We start from the raw sequence: 17837 nt of genomic DNA, 5'->3' as shown, positions 1-17837 counted from the left end.
TTTGCCAGGAAAAGCCACCCAAGACAATCCAAACCGGCATGAACAGCAGGTCCAGAGAGGTTATTCTCCCTCTGGACTCAGCACTGGTGAGACCGCTCCTTGAATCCTGTGTTCAGTTCTAGGCCCCTCACCACAAGAAGGATGTTGAGGCTCTGGAGCGAGTCCAGAGAAGAGCAACGAAGCTGGTGAAGGGGCTGGATAACAGGCCTTATGAGGAATGGCTGAGAGAGCTGGGGGTGTTTAGCCTGGAGAAGAGGAGGCTGAGGGGAGACCTCATTGCTCTCTGCAACTCCCTGAAAGGAGGTTGTGGAGAGGACGGAGCTGGGCTCTTCTCCCAAGTGACAGGGGACAGGATGAGAGGGAATGGCCTCAAGCTCCACCAGGGGAGGTTTAGGCTGGACATCAGGAAAAAATATTTCATGGAAAGGGTCACTGGGCACTGGCAGAGGCTGCCCAGGGAGGGGGTGGAGTCACCTTCCCTGGAGGGGTTTAAGGGACGGGTGGATGAGGCGCTGAGGGACATGGTTTAGTGATTGATGGGAATGGTTGGACTCAATGATCTGGTGGGTCTTTTCCCACCTGGTGATTCTACGATTCTATGATTCACTCCTCACAGCACACTCACATCAGTTAAGGCCGCGTTGATGTAGTTGTTGCTGTCTCCATCCACGGAGATAAGGAAGGGAAGGCATCGGTCGGGCGGCAGGACATCCATGCTGCGGTTCCTCTCCCGGTTGCGGGGCAGGAGGGCAATGCTGCACTCCTCCACATCCAGGTGAGGAGTCACCGAGTTCAGGGTCTGCAGGTACACGTGCTCACATTAGCTCCCTTCCTGCCTACACCGCTAACTGCACCAGCGCCAGAGCCCACTGGTCCTGGCTGTGGTGGGCACCGCAAGGGTGAGGAGCAGAGGGGATACAGCTGGTTATGGAGTCTGCTCACCTGAAACTCCTCCCGCAGCTGCGAGGAGTTGCTCTGTGGCTCTATCCTCACCATCTCCTTGTAGGTGGGCTTGAACTCGCTGATGGGGATGCTGGTCTCCCCACACAGGCAGGCTTCCAGGATGGCATCGTGAATGAAGACGTACTGCTCCTTTTGCAGGGGAGGAGAGAGGAGAGGGCTGAGCCTCCACAACCTGCCGGTGGTAGCAGCCCCATGTGTCACCCGTTGTCCCCAGCGCCCACTCACCTCTGTCTGTATCATGTTGATCCTCCGCGAACACAGGGTCTTCACGCAGTTGTAGATGTCCACGACACCCTCACACTCAGCCATGTCCAACATAACATCCAGGACGATGTAGCAGCCAGTCCTCCCCGTGCCGGCACTGGGGATGGATAATGAAAACATAGCAAAAGCATTGCAAATCCACACGGCATCCACACGCAGCTGGGCATGGGGCAAGATCTATGTGGTTGAGGGTCAAAGTATGGTCTCTACCCACAGATGTGCCTTAAACCACCCTCCCCACCACCCACTCGGGCACCTCTGTAGCAGCCCAGAGGTTGGATGATGGTCAGGTAGCTGGTGGGAGGATGGGAAGCAACATTTTAGTTCAATTTTAATTTAAGGCAATAAAACACATGCTTTTGGCAAAAAAACCAGCTGCTAAACCACCTAGACGCCAAGAGTCTTTTGGGATCCCATCTCAAAAGGGCCATGAGGGATGCCCAGCACCAACCCCCCAGAGCACAAGGAGGTGCCCCCAGCACAGAGCGGGTCTGAATTTCCCCAGGGGAGACTCCTGGGATAAGGCCAAGCACTGCAGGATGCCCAGAGCCAAATAACCCAGCAACAGAGATATCCCGAATCCTGGCATGGCTGGACTCACAGTCAAAAACCTACAGATGCTACAACCCCCCTGCAACACATTGGGAACAGCACTACTCCCCAAGCTCCTTTCTGACAAATTCTTTTCCAGTGAAATACTAATTTCTGGGGCTGATGAATCACTCGTCGTGATTATCAGTGATTACAGGCTACAGGCACTAATCACACTCGCTGTTGCTGGTGAATGAATACTGATGAAGCAATTGACAGCGAGAAATCAAATAAAAAAATTTCTCCTGCTCATCAGCTCCTCCTTGTTTGCCCAGCAGAGGAAAAGCCATTAACCCATCGTGTGGGGATTCCTGCTCAGGGGACAGAAAGCCACTGCCCCCACTCAGACATGCCACCCGTCTCCTTCCAGCTGCAGCGTCCCAGTGCCTGAGCCCTGCGGGGACAGCCCTGCAGGCAACCCTGGAGACAGGGCTGTCCTGCTGTCCCTTCCCACCTCTTCCTTTGGCCATACCCCATGTCCTGAGCATCAGCAGTGGTTGAGCTGCCAGTCTCCCCCTGTGCCACCCTCACCCATGGGGACAGATTTGTGGCATCAGTAACAAACACTAGGGCAGCTCCAAGAAAAGCATCACTCCCTGCTCGCACCGCTGGACCTCCCCATGCCTGATGCCACCAGCCTGGCGGTGACATTTTACAGCTGATGCTATTATAGAGGGACATCCAACCTCACGTTGCCTACCCCGCTGCCCTCCCTGTCCCAGCCTTTCCTACAAACCCAATTTATACATTTTATATTTCCCTGCTGAGTATTTTAGCCTGGAGAACAAGTCTTACAAGGAGCAGCTGAGAGAGCTGGGGGTGTTTAGCCTGGAGAAGAGGAGGCTGAGGGGTGACCTCATTGCTCTCTCCAACTCCCTGAAAGGAGGTTGTGGAGAGGAGGGAGCTGGGCTCTTCTCCCAAGGGACAGGGGACAGGACGAGAGGGAATGGCCTCAAGCTCCACCAGGGGAGGTTCAGGCTGGACATTAGGAAAAAATTTTTCATGGAAAGGGTCATTGGTCACTGTCAGAGGCTGCCCAGGGAGGGGGTTGAGTCACCTTCCCTGGAGGGGTTTAAAAGACGGGTGGATGAGGTGCTGAGGGACATGGTTTAGTGATTGATGGGAATGGTTGGACTTGATGATCCAGTGGGTCCTTTCCAACCTGGTGATTCTATGATCTGCAGCCAGGGGCTCAGCACCCACTTAACACCATATGGTCCCCCCAGGGCCATCCAGATTTGCCCATCCCAGAGGAAGATGCTCCTTGCCCAGCCGGCTTTGCCCCATGGCCACACAGATACCTGCAGTGGATGACGATGGGGCCGGCATCGGGCGGTGTGGACGCCTTCACCCTGCGGATGAAGGCCAGCAGCCCCGTAGCGTGGTAGGGGACGCCGTGTTCAGGCCACGATGTGAAGTGGAACTGCTTCACCTCATGCCGAGCCGAGTAGCCTCGCTGAAAGGGAAGGGCGAGGGGCGGTGAGGGTGGATGGGAGACCAAAGTCCTGCCCATGCCACTTAAACATCCAATTTTCTTGGGAATCCATGACATTGCTTGCTTAGTGCTCAGCCAAATGGACCACGCAGCAGTCAGCTGCTTCAGCAGCCCTGTAACTCCCTCCTCCTCGGCTGCAAGAAGGTTAAAAAACAGCCAAGGAGTAGCTGGCAGCAGCCACAAGTCTCATGCCACAAGCATCTTTGCTACCTGCCCTATAACTAGTCAATAATTTCATCTTCCTGTAGATTAAGAGGTAAATCACACCACCAGCTCCATCCCCAGGTACTCCAGCCTGGAGGTGAGAAAGCATCCCTCACCCTCATCGCAATTACACGATGCTCACATGGAAATTCAAATACCCACTGCTAAAACCAAAGCACGGTTGAGTGGCTCGTCCCGGCGGACGGCGCAGAGCCAGGGAAAAGGCAAAGGAAGAAGCTAGGAGCAACCCCAGGGCTCAGAGGTTGCACCTCAATCAGGAGTGAAAGCCCCATGTCAGGGTAAATAAATAGGAGATCAGTAAACACCAATCTAAAGATGGTTAGAGGTGCCCAAGGTGGTTGGTTCTCTGCCTGGAAGAGCAGGGTGAGCAGGTTTTGGCCAGCAGGAGTGGGATCGTACCCTCTCAAGAGCAAAGGTGCGGACAGCGTACTCGGCCAAGGTTTCCGACTTCACCAGGGTGATCTTGATGTCTCCATACATCTCAGAGTCATCTGGCCAGTATTTGGAGCATTTCACCTGCAGGGAGAGGATGGGATGGGGTTTCAGCTCTGCAGAGGAGGCTTTTGGTAGAGCTGGAGCCAGGAGAGACAGGGACAGGATGGGATCTTTACCCGGCCTACTTCCACCAGCTTGGTTATCATCACGATGCTGGAACAGTGCTCCTGCCACACCATGCGCCAGAAGTCGTACACCATCTCCTGCTTGGGCCCTGTGGGACAGAGGAAAGGCCACCAGGGATGGACAGGTACCACCACCTTACCCCAGCCACAGCAGCACCACGGTGCCCACACATTTCTCCTCCTGTCTCTGCAGCACTGTCTCCTGTCTCATCCCCACACCATTTTAAGCAAAAAAAAAAAACCACTCTCAGGGCTGGCTGAACCCACCCCTTTACCCCAGGGATGTGCAGTGCTGTGGGACATCAGCACTGCGTCACGGTGGGAGCCATTCCACATCACTACCACCCTGTCCAGCCCCAACTGGCTCATTCCTTTTCTTGCCCACGCAAGGTTAAATCCCACCCAGCTAAATCAGGAGCTGCTGACCCACTGGCCGAGAGGGCTCACCTTGGGTGGCTATGAAGTGGTTGGACCTGTGGTAGCCCTGCAAGGGAAGCAGAGACGTCAGTCCCGAGTTGGGGAGACACACTGGGGCACAGTCCTGTAGAACATTTCCCAGTCACCCAACTGGTGGCAACTCCCACGGTCTGCCAGGCCAGGTCCTGGCCACCAGCGTAGTGCTACCCGCCAGCACCGGAGGAGGAGGTGGATCAACAGCCACCTCACACCTGGTGCACCCTGTCCACACCTCACAAAAAGCACATGAAAACACCAACCCTCATCCCTCTTCTGCAGCACCTTGTGAGCATCCTGAGATCCACCAGCTAAACCCTGGCTCCTGCCTGCCAAGCACAGCAAAGACCATCAAGAGAGCCTCATTAATGATATCCCATCCCACAGTAGCCACACGATGCTGGGCAATGGCCCCACTCCCCATCTTCCTCCCAGCCTGTTTACTGGAGCCATTCCCATCTTAACAGGGATGTGCCAGCCCAAAGAGTAGAGCACATCCCAGCAAGGCCACTGCCAAATGGACCAGGGACACAGTGTTCCACACCTTGGCCATGGGTCCAGCAGATGCGGAGGCGATGGCATGAATGTTGGGGTGTCCTGTGCAGGGACAGGAGTTGGACTTGATGATCCTTGGGGGTCCCCTCCAACTCAGGACATTCTATAGCCCTATGAACCTCCATCCACTTTCATGGGGGATTTGCATGGGTTGAATTCAACCCCTCCTCTGAGCACACGGTCCCTGCTCCCCATCGCCTTGGGGAGGACATGCCATGGAGACCTCGCTTTCACGTTCCCTGGACCGTACTCAAGGTTATCCACACGTTTTCCCAACCTGCCTCTCCCAGATGCTATTTAACGCCACGCTGCCCGGTCCGACACCTGGGAGGAAGTGGAAGCAGAGAGAATGGAGGAAAGGGGAACTGTCTACTTACTTCTCGGTTAATCCGAATCTTAACGATCCCGTTGGGACACAGGTTTGAGAGAAAAAGATCAGAGACAGAGCCATTAGTGAGGCAGAGCTCAAGAGACAAGTTAGAGCACCAGCCCCGGAGTGGGTCGTGGAGAGCCACAGGGGAGAAAGAACACACAGGGACAGGCAAGGGCACAGGAAACCCATCGTAGTGGCATCAGGCCACCACTGCCAGATGACATTCTCTGGGAAGAAGGGAAGAGTGGGACTCGCTGCTGCTTCCAGGAGATGCTCAAGCCTTGTGCCCAGTGAAGCCTTCCTGCACCTCCTTTGGACTCAGCATCACTGGAAGCGACAGGGGACGTTGCTCCTAGGGAACATCACTCTGGGGGACACCAGGGCCAACCTCTTTCCAGACTCACATGCACGGACAGGATCGGGAACACCACGGTGAGCCCCCAGCCAGTCCCTGCACACCCCCTAACGTTTGCATCCTCCACCCAGGGAGGAGGTGAGGGGATGAGAGAGGATGGAAAGCAGAAGGAGAATGAGAAAGGAAGGACAGAGTGGAGTAGAGGACTGAGAGACACAGCTGCAGGGGACAGTGACGATGGAGTAAAGAGAAATTGCTGATCAACATCAATAAACCAGGCAGGTTCTTCATGGTGTCTCGGGGATGCACAGTTCAGACCACGCTGGGCTGTCACAGCTCCTCCAAAAGCTGCTGGGTTTTCAGGGATGGACCCTAACATCCCATGGGAAGCTCCAGTCCAGATTCCCTACAGAGAGATCTGCCAGCCCAGATCCCCTACGGAGAGAGCCACTGTCCCCGCTTACATCAATGTAGTTGGCGTTGATGTAGTCTGAGTTGGGATCACCCAGCAGCGGGTGCAGCTTCACTCGGTGGCGGTCATCTGGAGAACAAGAGAAGGGACTATCAGCACACTTTGGGATGAGCACAGGGATGGCCCACCATCCCACCAGGTCCTACGGCTCCCAGGCACCTTTTGCAATCGTTTTGCACCAGGAATCCACAAAATGCAAGCAGGTGGGATGTATTTGGGAGCAATAAACAGAACCTGGCAGAGGACTTCCCAAAGATGGTGGTTTAGACCAGCAGAGCCATGGAGAAGCAGCTTTTAGAACTGTATCTCCTTGAGTTCTGCCCAGTCCTGCCAAAGACACAGGGCACCCACCCTCCTCCAGCACCTTGTCATCTGCCCTACGGGGCACCAGGATGGCCAGAGCCCAGAAGGGTCAGCAGAAAGCTCTGCCCACCCTCAGGTGTCCACCCAGAGTCCTGGACAATGCTGGAGTGGAAGGGATAAGGCTGCAAAGCATGTGGGAGGTGGAGAGCACTAGAGCTCCTGGAGGGCCAGGCTTGGTGTCACCATCCCTGCAGGAACATCAGTGGAGATGCAGCAAGGACCAAGGTGGCCATGCCATACTGATTGTGGAGGGAGCTGGTGAGAAGCATCCTCTGCCTGGTGGGGTCAAGTCCTTCCCAAGCCTTCTGTCCTAAAACCTCATCATTTAACCCTTTTCTCTTATCCTGCATGTCCACACCAGAAGCTCCCTAGGGCAGGGCAACACTTTCATATAAGGCCGTACAAGACAATATGCTCCCAGTTTTCTTGGGCTTTCCAGCACCACCCAGAATAATATGGCAACGTTATAATTAATTTTAAAGCATCCAAAGATGTTCTGTCTTAAAGAGTTATCCAGCACCAGGGGTCAAAGCTAACCCAGCTTCATCCCTCCCCATTTGCTCCAGCGGCCAATGCTCTCCGGCTGGGAGGCTTTCATTGGCAAGGACCTTTGACCAACCAAACCCCATCAGTTTATTCCATGCCATGGACCTACCAAAACAAACCCCAAAGCCCTTCAGAAGCTTTTTCTCAAGCTGTTCAAGGTATCTAAGCCTTCACTAAAAACACTCACATGTCGACATGTGGTCCTGTCTCCCTTTGGTCTTGTCTTTCTTCTTGGAAGCATCCCAGCCTTCAAAGAAACTCTGTAAGGAAGGGGTGGCTGTCAGGATCCAAGGGCAGGACTGGGGGGCATCCCAAGGCATGGGGCAGACACCCCAGTAGTCTCCCAAACCCCAGCAGCCGTGGCTGCAGCCCCAGCTCCACAGCAGGCCCTGCCAGTTCCACGTTTCTGTTGCATCCACAAAATGTCCCATTTTCCAGCAAATTATAGACTGCCTATTTTTTTTTTCCAGGGTTGGCTTTTTGTTTTCCCCTCTAAACCTCCCCAGTCCCTTTCTCTCCCCAGCACAGAATAGGTTTGTGTGTAATAACAGTAACATTCATAGATTGGCGTAAGAGGAGGAAAGTGGAAGGAAATTACATGTTTTCTCCCCTCCCATAATATCTGAGTGCTTTCAAATGATGAGTTCCAAGAACATACAGCAGCTTTTCAAGGAGCACTAATGATTATAGCGAGCCCTGGTTTGTCCAAAACATGAAAGGAGGGAGGGGGGATAAAAGCTCCTGTACTTGAAACAACTAAAGCGTTAAACAGTAATTTCATTGGGAAATTTCAATCCCCAGACCCATGGGACACTGAGGAGCTGGGAAATCAACCCCACTGGGTGCTCTGCAGCAGGGGCAGGCGGAACAGTGTGCTCTGTTACAAAAGCTCTGGCCTGCTGAGGTGGGATGGTCATGATGCGGCCAGTGACCCTTTCGGGGGGGTCCTCTGCCCCTGGGATCACCTTCTCCTACGTCCTCTCCCTAGGGACTTCATGGTCTTGGGAGCTAGCAGGTTGTAGAGGATTGGGTTGTCATAGAATTATGGAATGGTTTGGGTTGGAAGGGATTTCAAAGCCCATCCAGTTGCACCCCTGTCACGAGCAGGGACACCTCCCACAGGATCAGGGGCTCCAAGCCCCATCCAACCTGGCCTTGAACCCCTCCAGGGATGGGGCAGCCACCACTGCTCTGGGCAGCCTGGGCCAGGGCCTCCCCACCCTCACAGCAAAACATTTCTTCCCAAGATCTCACCACAATCTCCCCTCTTTCAGCTGAAAACTGTTCCCCTTCATCCTATCCCTGCACTCCCTGATCAAGGGCCCCTCCCCAGCTTGCCTGGAGCCCCTTTCGGTATATTTCCTTAGGCTGTGGTCATCTTTATTGCAGGATAGAGAATTGTTGGAGAGAATATCATGACACCATGGAGCCCAGAAGAAAGGGAGAAAGGGGGAAGTGTCCCTGGCCCTTGCAGGAGAGGTGGGAAAACACACTGCAGACAGGGCAGGTATGGGTTGGTAGGGCTGGTTTAGCTGACAATGAACTCTTCAGCTGCCAGGACCAGAGGTTTGATCCAGGTGTAGGGACACCCTACACCTTGATAACGCCTGCCCAGAGAGCTGTGACTCACAGTTCCTGCTATCAGAGCACTGCAGCTCCAGGTCTGGTCCATCTTTTCCTTATATATGGGTCCTACCCAAGCCACCTCATCCGTCCTACCTCCCACACTCCCCAAGATGCCAGCACAAGATGGTCTCACCTCATACTCCTGCTTAAAGCCATAGCCTTCTGCCGTCTTCATCTGGTTGATGTGCTGGAGGAGATCTGCCACCCGCACAGCGGGATGAAGCTGCCCAGTGTGATACGGGGACCCTTTGCGGCCGCACTGGCGGCGGGGAGAGCCCCCTAGCAGGCTGCTGGACTCATTGACAACGCTGCTACGCTGGTCACCTGCAGAAAGGAGAATCAGGGGCTATTAGACAAGCAAAGTCTTGGACCACCTCCCTTTCACCTCCTCGCATCCACACAGTAGGGACAAGAGGGCACCTGGAAACATGCCCAGGAGATGCTGGTGCTGCAGCTGGTCTCTCTCCAGGGGCTACAGGTGGTCCAGATCCCCTCTGTGCTCTCTGCAGCTTGTCCTACACCACAAAGCCAAAACCACCCACTGCACTGAATTATCATAGAATCATGGAATGGTTTGGGTTGGAAAGGACTTCAAAGCCCATCCAGTCCCACCCCCTGCCATGGGCAGGGACACCTCCCACTGGACCAGGGGCTCCAAGCCCCATCCAACCTGGCCTTGAACCCCTCCAGGGATGGGGCAGCCACCACCGCTCTGGGCAACATCGGCCAGGGTCTCCCCACCCTCATCGTGAAGAATTTCTTCCTGATGTCTAATCTAAATCTTCCCCTTCCAATTTAAAGCGATTCCTTCTCATCCTGTCACTTCATGCCCTTGTAACAAGTCCCTCCTCAGCTGTCCTGTAGCTCCTTTCAGGTACTGGAAAGCTGCACCAAGGTCTCAAGTCTCTACCAAGCAGAGGGATGAGGAGCAGCCAGCAGGTGGGAGCAGGATCCAGCCCCTCAGCCCCTTTCCCAAAGGAAATCGAGGACTGACAGCCCCAGCCCAGGTCAGAGACCGTCAGCCTTCAAGCATTTTGAGGACAGTAACCAAAAAATAATACACCTAGCCAGACGTATTAAGAAGAGGAAAAGTTTGCCCTCTGGGCTTCTATTATCTGTGAGACAATGCCGGGAAGCGTATTAATCCCGCAGCCAGTGGAGAAGAGCTGTGGGTAAGCAGCATCTTGAAGTTACTGTAACAGATGTTATTAGCATATGGTTGAAACTGGGGCATCCGACGAGTTATTTTACAACTAAATCAGCACAGAGATGCATACTACAGTGGGTGTTAAATTATCAGGCTCCCTCTGATATCAACACGGTGGTTCTTTAACCCTTCAAAGCCCAGGGATGTGCAGAACACAGCAAACTGGAGCCGCATCAGGTGTGCTGGGTGAACGCTGGTACAAAGCTTGTGTTCAAGATGAGGTCGGATGGGGCTTGGAGCAACCTGATCCAGTGGGAGGTGGCCCTGCCTGTGGCAGGGGGTTGGAACTGGATGGGCTTTGAGGTCCCTTCCACCCCAAACTGTTCTACCATAAGCCAAAGTTCACCCAACACCGGTGTTGAAGCCCACAAATGTCCTCAACCCTCCCAGCCACAAGCTCAGATCTCCACCTCGAGAGGTTGAGATGCAGACCCAGCTCGAGCTGCCCACAAATGTTTTTCCTTCAGCAAAATCTAGATGATAATAAAAGCTGCAACAGACACTGATGAGACCGGTGCCCCTCGCGGGGCATGGAAAAGCCTGCAATGTGTCCCACACACCAGGGTGACGTAGATGCAATACCTGCTACCAAGCCTTGCACAGATATTTCAGCTGATTCTGGGACATTTAGGGATTACTGGGGACCCTCGCTGTAGCTGGATGAGAGCATGGGGGATGCTGCAGTTCCCCATCCTTACCTCGGTTGCTGTAGTTGTGGGTGTCCATGAAGGAAAGCCCTAGGCGCTCGTCCTCCTGCAGCGTGCTCTGGTCGGTGAAGCTCCTGTCGATGGCACTCATCATATGTGTCTTCTCATGGCGGTAATTAATGGTCGCCTTGGTCATGTTGACGGGTTTTCTGCAAGGGGATGCAAAGGGGAGGAGGGAGAAGCAAATGTAAGCAGGGCCAACCTGACAGTGCTACAGCTCTAAAGCTACTGGGCTTGGATTATTTTGGGGAGCAGGATGAATTATTTCATAGAATCACTAGGTTGGAAAGGACCCACCGGATCATTGAGTCCAACCATCCCATCAGTCACTAAACCATGTCCCTCAGCACCTCATCCACCCGTCCCTTAAACACCTCCAGGGAAGGTGAATCAACCCCCTCCCTGGGCAGCCTCTGCCAGGGACCAATGACTCTTTCCATGAAATATTTTCTCCTAATGTCCAGCCTGAACCTCCCCTGGTGAAGCTTGAGGCCATTCCCTCTCGTCCTGTCCCCTGTCACTTGGGAGAAGAGCCCAGCTCCCTCCTCTCCACAACCTCCTTCCAGGAGCTGCGGAGAGCAATGAGGTCTCCCCTCAGCCTCCTCTTCTCCAGGCTAAACACCCCCAGCTCTCCCAGCCACTCCTCTTGTTCTCCAGCCCCTTCCCCAGCTTTGTTGCTCTTCTCTGGACTCACTTCCAACAAAGACACCAAGAAAGCCCAGGAGCTCTCACTAGGACAGAACTTCACACCCTAAATTCAAAATGAAACAACTGATTGATTGTTTTTGAGAGACAGCATCAGGCTCCCAAGAAGCCAGAGCAGAGATTAAACCAGGGGACAAATGAACAGGAGATCTAAGCCCATGCTGGCATGTTGACAGGGCCAGGACACAAAAAAAAAAGTGCCAAAATCCAGATTTCAACTCGGAGTCGCTGACCCTTCCCCTTTATGTTGCCTTTGGTCTCTAACAAGCTTGGCAGCATTATTTTCTCTGAGCCAGAGTCCTTTACAATGCACTGGGCAGAGAAAAGGACTTGTTGGAGCAGCAGGGCAAGGGGGTGGCCAGGAGGGATGGCAAATGAGAGAGAGAATGACAATTACTTACGGGTAATAGGAATAAGAATAGTAGTTCCTCCTGGCAAGCGTGCAAACAAAGAGAACAGCAGAAATTGCATAAGCAGCTTTTCTCTGGCATAGGGAGGGGGGGGTTACTGGGCAACTCGGCTGCTGGAGCATTAAATGCACCGTAAAGAAAAAAGAACCGTGGCTCCCCTTCTGCATCCACAGGCTGTTTACTGTGGGCAGGGGCTGGCATCCCAGCAGCAAAACCCAAGCCCCAGCTCTCAAGGTGACCACAATCCCCCACAGGTGATGGGGTGTCCGCAGCATCCTTGTCCGAGGCGTTATTCCATGATTTTTAAAACTGAACAGTAAATGTGTCCAAAATACAGGGCCTTCCCCAGGGAGCTGGTTAGAGGCCAGGCACCCTCAGTGGGAGAGACAGGGTTGGGACATCATTTATTAGGAGCAGGCGTATTCCAAGGGTGCGTTTCCATTCCACATCAGTGTTTTTCCAACAGCAAAACGCTCCAGAGGAGATTTATGAGGTCACCCCGACTTCCCAACAGCCCCAAATTTGGGGTCCTCAGCACCAGCTCTGATTTGTGGCTTTAGTTTGTCCTTCAATAGGTTCACCCCGGGGTGCTGAAGCAAAGCTGCTCCTCCTCCTCCTGCCCTGCACTGGCAATGGGGATGCAGCAGCCGCACTCGTAGCTTCCTACGTATCAGCATCATTCCCAAAAACACACCAGCAGTTGCTCCATCAGGAACAGATCCGAGGCTGAACACACAGGCTAATCCCAGAGCAAGAGCAAGCAAGGAGCCGTGAGCCAGCCCTGCACCCCTCACACTGTGCAGTGATGCTACACAGCCCTGCTCTTCTAGCTGGTGTAAATCAGCAAGAATCCTTTAAGGGTGAACAAAACCATACACAAATCTGCACTTTTCCATGGGCTGAGGTTGTGCCCTGCTATTTTTCTCTCCCCTGTGGCTGCTAACGTACTTTCCTCCCATCATGCCAAGCCCGGCAAGGGGGAGGCGTGTAATTGCTGCCCTTTCTCCCCTGCTTTGAGAGCCCCCCTGGCTCAGCGCCGCTTCGAGCCCACACAGTAAGAAGCCGTTTTCCAAAGCACTGAGTGAAAAAAAGCGTCCACGTCCCCAGAGCGCTCCTGGGGATGAGTGTCCCGAAAAGCCCTTGTCGTCCTCATCCCTCCCGCCCCACCGTGATTGTCACAGCCACATCCATCCACAAGAACTGCACTGAGGTCCCCAGTTAGCAAACTGGGGAGCCCCAGAGGGGTGGGACAGCTGTTTGGGGCCCCCAGGGACCTTCAGCCCAGGGAAAACCTCCAGCACGCACTCAAATTTTAACATCACATTTGGAGCCAACTGGAGGCTCTTAGCAAAGGATTGTTCAAGTTTCACTGGAAGCTCAGTGGTTCCCCACCAAACAAGCCCAGGCGGATGAAGTATGGACTGACTGTCCTCATCCTGGAGCTCCCAGAGCAGGCAGCCACAAACAGCCCCCTGCCTGACCCTTGGAGGAAGGGGGAATGCTGCTCCTCCTAACCCTCTTGAGAACCGGAGCCCAGGACAAGTCAGCTCAGGTATCCAACAGGACACACTGCACTGCTTCCCAGTTAAACACTGTAAATAAAGTCTTTATTCCAGCCATCACCCTAGAACTGAGCACCCTGGGGCTCTGCTCCCCTCAGTGCTGGGTGCTCGCCTGCAATCTCGGAAGAGCTCAGCAGAGGAGCAATAGCAAAAATATTTTCCCTTCCTCCTCATCTCCACGAACACCAGGTCGATGTGAGGGAACTGTGCCTGGTCCCATCCCTAATCCATCCCACCAGCCAGGCAGCAGCACGGCCAGACCCCAGACAGCAACATGCACGTGGATGGATTCAGCCCTGAGCCAGCCAAGGCAGCGGAGAAGCCCCGAGACAATATCTCAGTGCAGATTAAGCTGATTTGGGGAATTTGGGGCTGAAGGGGTGCAGGGCTGCACACCCCAGGGTTGCTGTTAGAGGAGAGAGACAGCAGGAGGGGGCCAGTAAGGCTCAGCACCGAACCAGGGCACCCCCAAGCCTGATCCTGCCCAGAGGCATTTCCATCAATGCATAATCGACAGAGCAGCACAAAGCCAAAAAGCAGCAGAAAAATAGGCTGAAGACTGAAAACTATGTAGAGCGGGATGGTGGAACCAAGCTCCAGAGCCCAGAAGGGAAAGGGATGATGCCAAGACTTTGTTCCTTGGTACCCAGTGCCCCTGGCCTGATACGCCTGGTATCGCTGAGCATGGAGGGCATCGTGCCCAGTGGGATGTGGGAGCACATGTAAACACAGCTTGAGGGAGGGTCTGGAGTCTGCCCAGCACGGCAGTATCACCACCAGTAACTCCCAGTAAGTGCTGGAGCGGTGGAGAAGGACTGAACTAGGAGGAGGGGATGGGTGGAGGCACCAGCCGCGACACTCGAGTCTCCTTACCCCTTCCGAATGACGACAATGATGGCTCCCAGGAGGATAATCAGGACAATGAGGCCTCCAGCGCAGATCCCCAGGATCAGGCCCATCTCCTCCGAGTGCTGTGACACCTCCAAGGGACGCTTGCTCTCTTTGCAGGCAGCTGCCAGGGGACAAGGACAGGCGGGAGGGGTCAGCACTCAGCTCCAGGCAGGTTTGGTGGGAAAACACTGGGATGTGTCCCATGGGATGAACATTTCCCCTTGAAGTTGTTTTATTCCACCACACTGTGACCATGGGCAAATCCCTCTCAGTTCCATGGGGTGAGACAGTCCCTTCATGTCACCTTTTGTCAAGGTCAATTCAAGTTTGTCTGTCCACAGAGTCAGTATCCAGCACCACCAACTCCAGCGTCCCACTGTGATAACAGCGTTAGGAGGAAAAACCCAGATACCAAAGAAAGTGGGAAACAGGAGCACAGGATGGGACTGTTATAAATCACCACGTGCACCCCAGCTACTGGCAGAGCTGGCAACAACCCCCACTGGCACAGCCCCGACCACCGGAGCAGCCGCAGGTGGGATCACGTTGGATGGGAAAGGGAAGTCTCACCTTTGCGGGCGATCCGGACACAGTTCAGTCGGGTTTCCTATGGAGAAAAAAAGAAGGGAATCAGTGTCAGATGAACATCCCAGCAGCTCTGCTCCCGGCTCCAAGAGAATCTGGGTGGACGCAAGGCTGGTCTGTTGGTACTTTGACTCCCAAATCGAGGGAGTTTGCAGGTGACTTGTGGTGCAGCACCTGCTGCTGAGCCACAGGAGCTCCAGGGACACACACACCAAGAATGAATGATGTGATGAAGCTGAGGCCACCACTCCTAGCACACAGGAGACAGCAAAGCTCATCATCGAAGGTGGGACCTGACACAGCTGAGCCGCAGGTCCCCAGTGCATCACCAGCTCCAGCCAAAACACTCCCATGTCATCATTCACAAATTCGTGGTGGGTTTTTCTCCATCAATCAAAGCTCACAATCCCTATTCCTGGCTCTCTGCGTGTGCTGTGAAGGTTGCCATGAGGGCTTCCAGCTGAGTTCTCCAATAATTTTAGCATTTGCTTATTTAGGGATGGGTTCAGTTAAATATTCCATCTTTCCATGCATCCAACTTCCGTTGTGAAATGAAAAGCCCCTCAGGATCTCAGTGCTAACAAAGCTGCTCCTTCCACCCTCAGCCCAAGACCTGTCCATGCAGAGTGCTTAGCTCCAAACCACTCTCCCTGAGGGCTCCAGCTCTTATTTCTCCTGCTTCTCGCTCCATCTGGCATGAAAACCACAAAACCACCAAGCTGGGATACAGCTTTTTTTGCATCATCTGACTGCAGCCAGGACAAATCCATTGCCCCCCAGCAGGAAGGCTATAAAACAGCATCAGCCACCAGTTATTATCCAGCAGCGCCTGAACAAGCCAGAGCTGAGATCTTCCCTGTCCATCTCGGCTCTAATTACAACCCAGCGAGGTGTGAACGATCCCAGAGCAGAGAAAAGGATTCAAAAACCCTTTCTGTGAGATGGAGCCACACAGGATGAGGATGCTGATACAATCTTGCTGCTCTGCTTTCACAGTTCATCTTCCCCCAGGCAGGATGGGAGCTGCTGGAGCAGGTGAAGCCAAGAAGAGTTCTCAGAGGGTCCTGGTGGAGAGCTGGAGGAAATCAGCCCAGGGGGATGCAGGGGCTGCTGCTGGAGAGGAGTTGTAATGACTTTGCTGAGAGAACAGGCAGGGAGAAGGCAACTCAGCAGCTTCCCAGGAGATCTCTGCAGCATTCACTGTGTCAGCAGCAGGTCCCAGTAACACACACAACTAGCTCTTGCTGCCCAAACAGTCCTTTTGCACCCCAGGATTAGCCCCAGGAACGTGTTCTCAGCTGCAGCAGCTGGTTGGTGTCCCGGCTGGTACTGCAGTGGGTGGCAGTGGCTGAGCTCCACCAGCCCTGGATAGAAGGACAGGCGCTGCCCAGGGGTGTCAGGAAGAAGGGAGACACCAACCACATTCCCGATATGCTGTAAGAATGGCCCCAAGCATCAGCTCCTCCCAAAAAGGGTCTGGGGTTAAGCCCAGGGCATTTAAAACAAGTCCTTTTTTTTTCCAACCCACCCCGAGGACCCCAGCTGGGCTCCTGCTTGGTCCACCCAGGACCCCAGCCACCCCACCGGATGGAGCGGGGTCAAGCAGCTACTCACCCCTTTGAGGTTGCTCATGGCTTGGAAGTAGATGAGATACGCCTTCTTGGGTTCTAGGGGTGGGTTCCAGTACCCACTGTAGGTCTGGTTGTCCCCCACAGTGAAGGGTTTGGCTTCGGTGAGGCTGCTGGCGGGCAGCTCAGCCCCGAAATAGTGCACGGAGCCACGGGACACGGCGTCATCGAAGGTCAGCGGCACCGGGAAGCACTCCTGCCCACCCAGCTCCCGCTTGATCTTCTTGGGCCGGTCTTCTTCTACGATCACCTGGTAGATGCTGGTGAGGATCAGACGTAGGTTAGCTTTATTAAGAGGATGGTCCTGCCCTTCCCTCCACGCTCAGCTCCACCATCCATGCCATGACAACCCATTTGCGGGGGTCTCACCCTCACACAGCCTCAACCTACCTGATGGGAGCCCCTCTACCCTGCGCCGGCCGCAGCAGCACCGTGATGGTGCTCTCCGACTCGCTCAGCGGCGATGGCATGTCCCCGTAGTCAAAGGTGGGAGCTGCAAAGGGAGCAGAGGTGAGTTCTGGGTCCCCAGGGATGCGCTTCAGGCTGCTCTCCCATGCAGGGGGAAACTGAGGCACGAGCAAGGCATCACCAAATGGCATAATGAGGATTATTACTAATAAAGAAAACCCTCCTGGGTCTTGAGAAAACATTGCAGCTGGCAGAGGACTCGTGAATGTGCACAAAGAGTGGTTATCAACACCGGTCTGGTGGAGGGGAGAAGTCAGATGCATATTCTGACCTTGGCAGGACCCAGCCTTGAGATGCAGCCTGGGGACAGCAGGGCTCCACAGGACAGTGTGAGCACCCCGTCCACGGCAGAAACACACCTAGGTCAGCCCAGTTACAGAGTTATAGAATCATAGAATCACCAGGTTGGAAAAGACCCATCGCATCATCAAGTCCAACCATTCCCATCAAACACTAAACCATGTCCCTCAGCACCTCATCCATCCGTCCCTTAAACCCCTCCAGGGAAGGTGACTCAACCCCCTCCCTGGGCAGCCTCTGCCACTGCCCAATGACCCTTTCCATGAAAAATTTTTCCCTGATGTCCAGCCTGAACCTCCCCTGGTGAAGCTTGAGGCCATTCCCTCTCATCCTGTCCCCTGTCACTTGGGAGAAGAGCCCAGCTCCCTCCTCTCCACGACCTCCTTTCAGGTAGTTGGAGAGAGCAATGAGGTCTCCCCTCAGCCTCTTCTTCTTCTCCCCCTAGAGCAAGCCGGGGGCCTCCCTCACACCCA

At 54.2% G+C, this 17837-nt stretch overlaps 1 protein-coding gene across 4 annotated transcripts in view; it reads right to left on the bottom strand.

Moving 5' to 3' along the window:
* Window positions 1-17837, bottom strand: part of PTPRU (protein tyrosine phosphatase receptor type U) — a 76176-nt gene that overhangs the window by 20478 nt on the left and 37861 nt on the right. The window contains exons 11-27 of one of the 4 annotated variants that reach the window (XM_069875203.1): window positions 16987-17089; window positions 16583-16856; window positions 14954-14990; window positions 14366-14504; window positions 11922-11951; window positions 10807-10964; window positions 9035-9225; window positions 7463-7535; window positions 6359-6435; window positions 5544-5561; window positions 4606-4642; window positions 4150-4247; window positions 3938-4054; window positions 3120-3274; window positions 1189-1324; window positions 943-1092; window positions 626-799 (exon numbers count right to left, since the gene is read on the bottom strand). In XM_069875203.1, the coding sequence (XP_069731304.1) occupies window positions 626-799; window positions 943-1092; window positions 1189-1324; window positions 3120-3274; window positions 3938-4054; window positions 4150-4247; window positions 4606-4642; window positions 5544-5561; window positions 6359-6435; window positions 7463-7535; window positions 9035-9225; window positions 10807-10964; window positions 11922-11951; window positions 14366-14504; window positions 14954-14990; window positions 16583-16856; window positions 16987-17089 (1967 nt within the window). The remainder of the gene's footprint in view (window positions 1-625; window positions 800-942; window positions 1093-1188; window positions 1325-3119; window positions 3275-3937; window positions 4055-4149; window positions 4248-4605; window positions 4643-5543; window positions 5562-6358; window positions 6436-7462; window positions 7536-9034; window positions 9226-10806; window positions 10965-11921; window positions 11952-14365; window positions 14505-14953; window positions 14991-16582; window positions 16857-16986; window positions 17090-17837) is intronic. The other 3 variants (XM_069875204.1, XM_069875206.1, XM_069875207.1) reach the window with 3 other exon arrangements.

Source organism: Phaenicophaeus curvirostris, chromosome 23 (genome assembly GCF_032191515.1).
Source record: "Phaenicophaeus curvirostris isolate KB17595 chromosome 23, BPBGC_Pcur_1.0, whole genome shotgun sequence".
Classification (NCBI taxonomy): Eukaryota; Metazoa; Chordata; class Aves; order Cuculiformes; family Cuculidae; genus Phaenicophaeus; species Phaenicophaeus curvirostris.
Note: the sequence above shows the minus strand (reverse complement) of the source record. Positions and strands in the feature narration are given on the sequence as shown.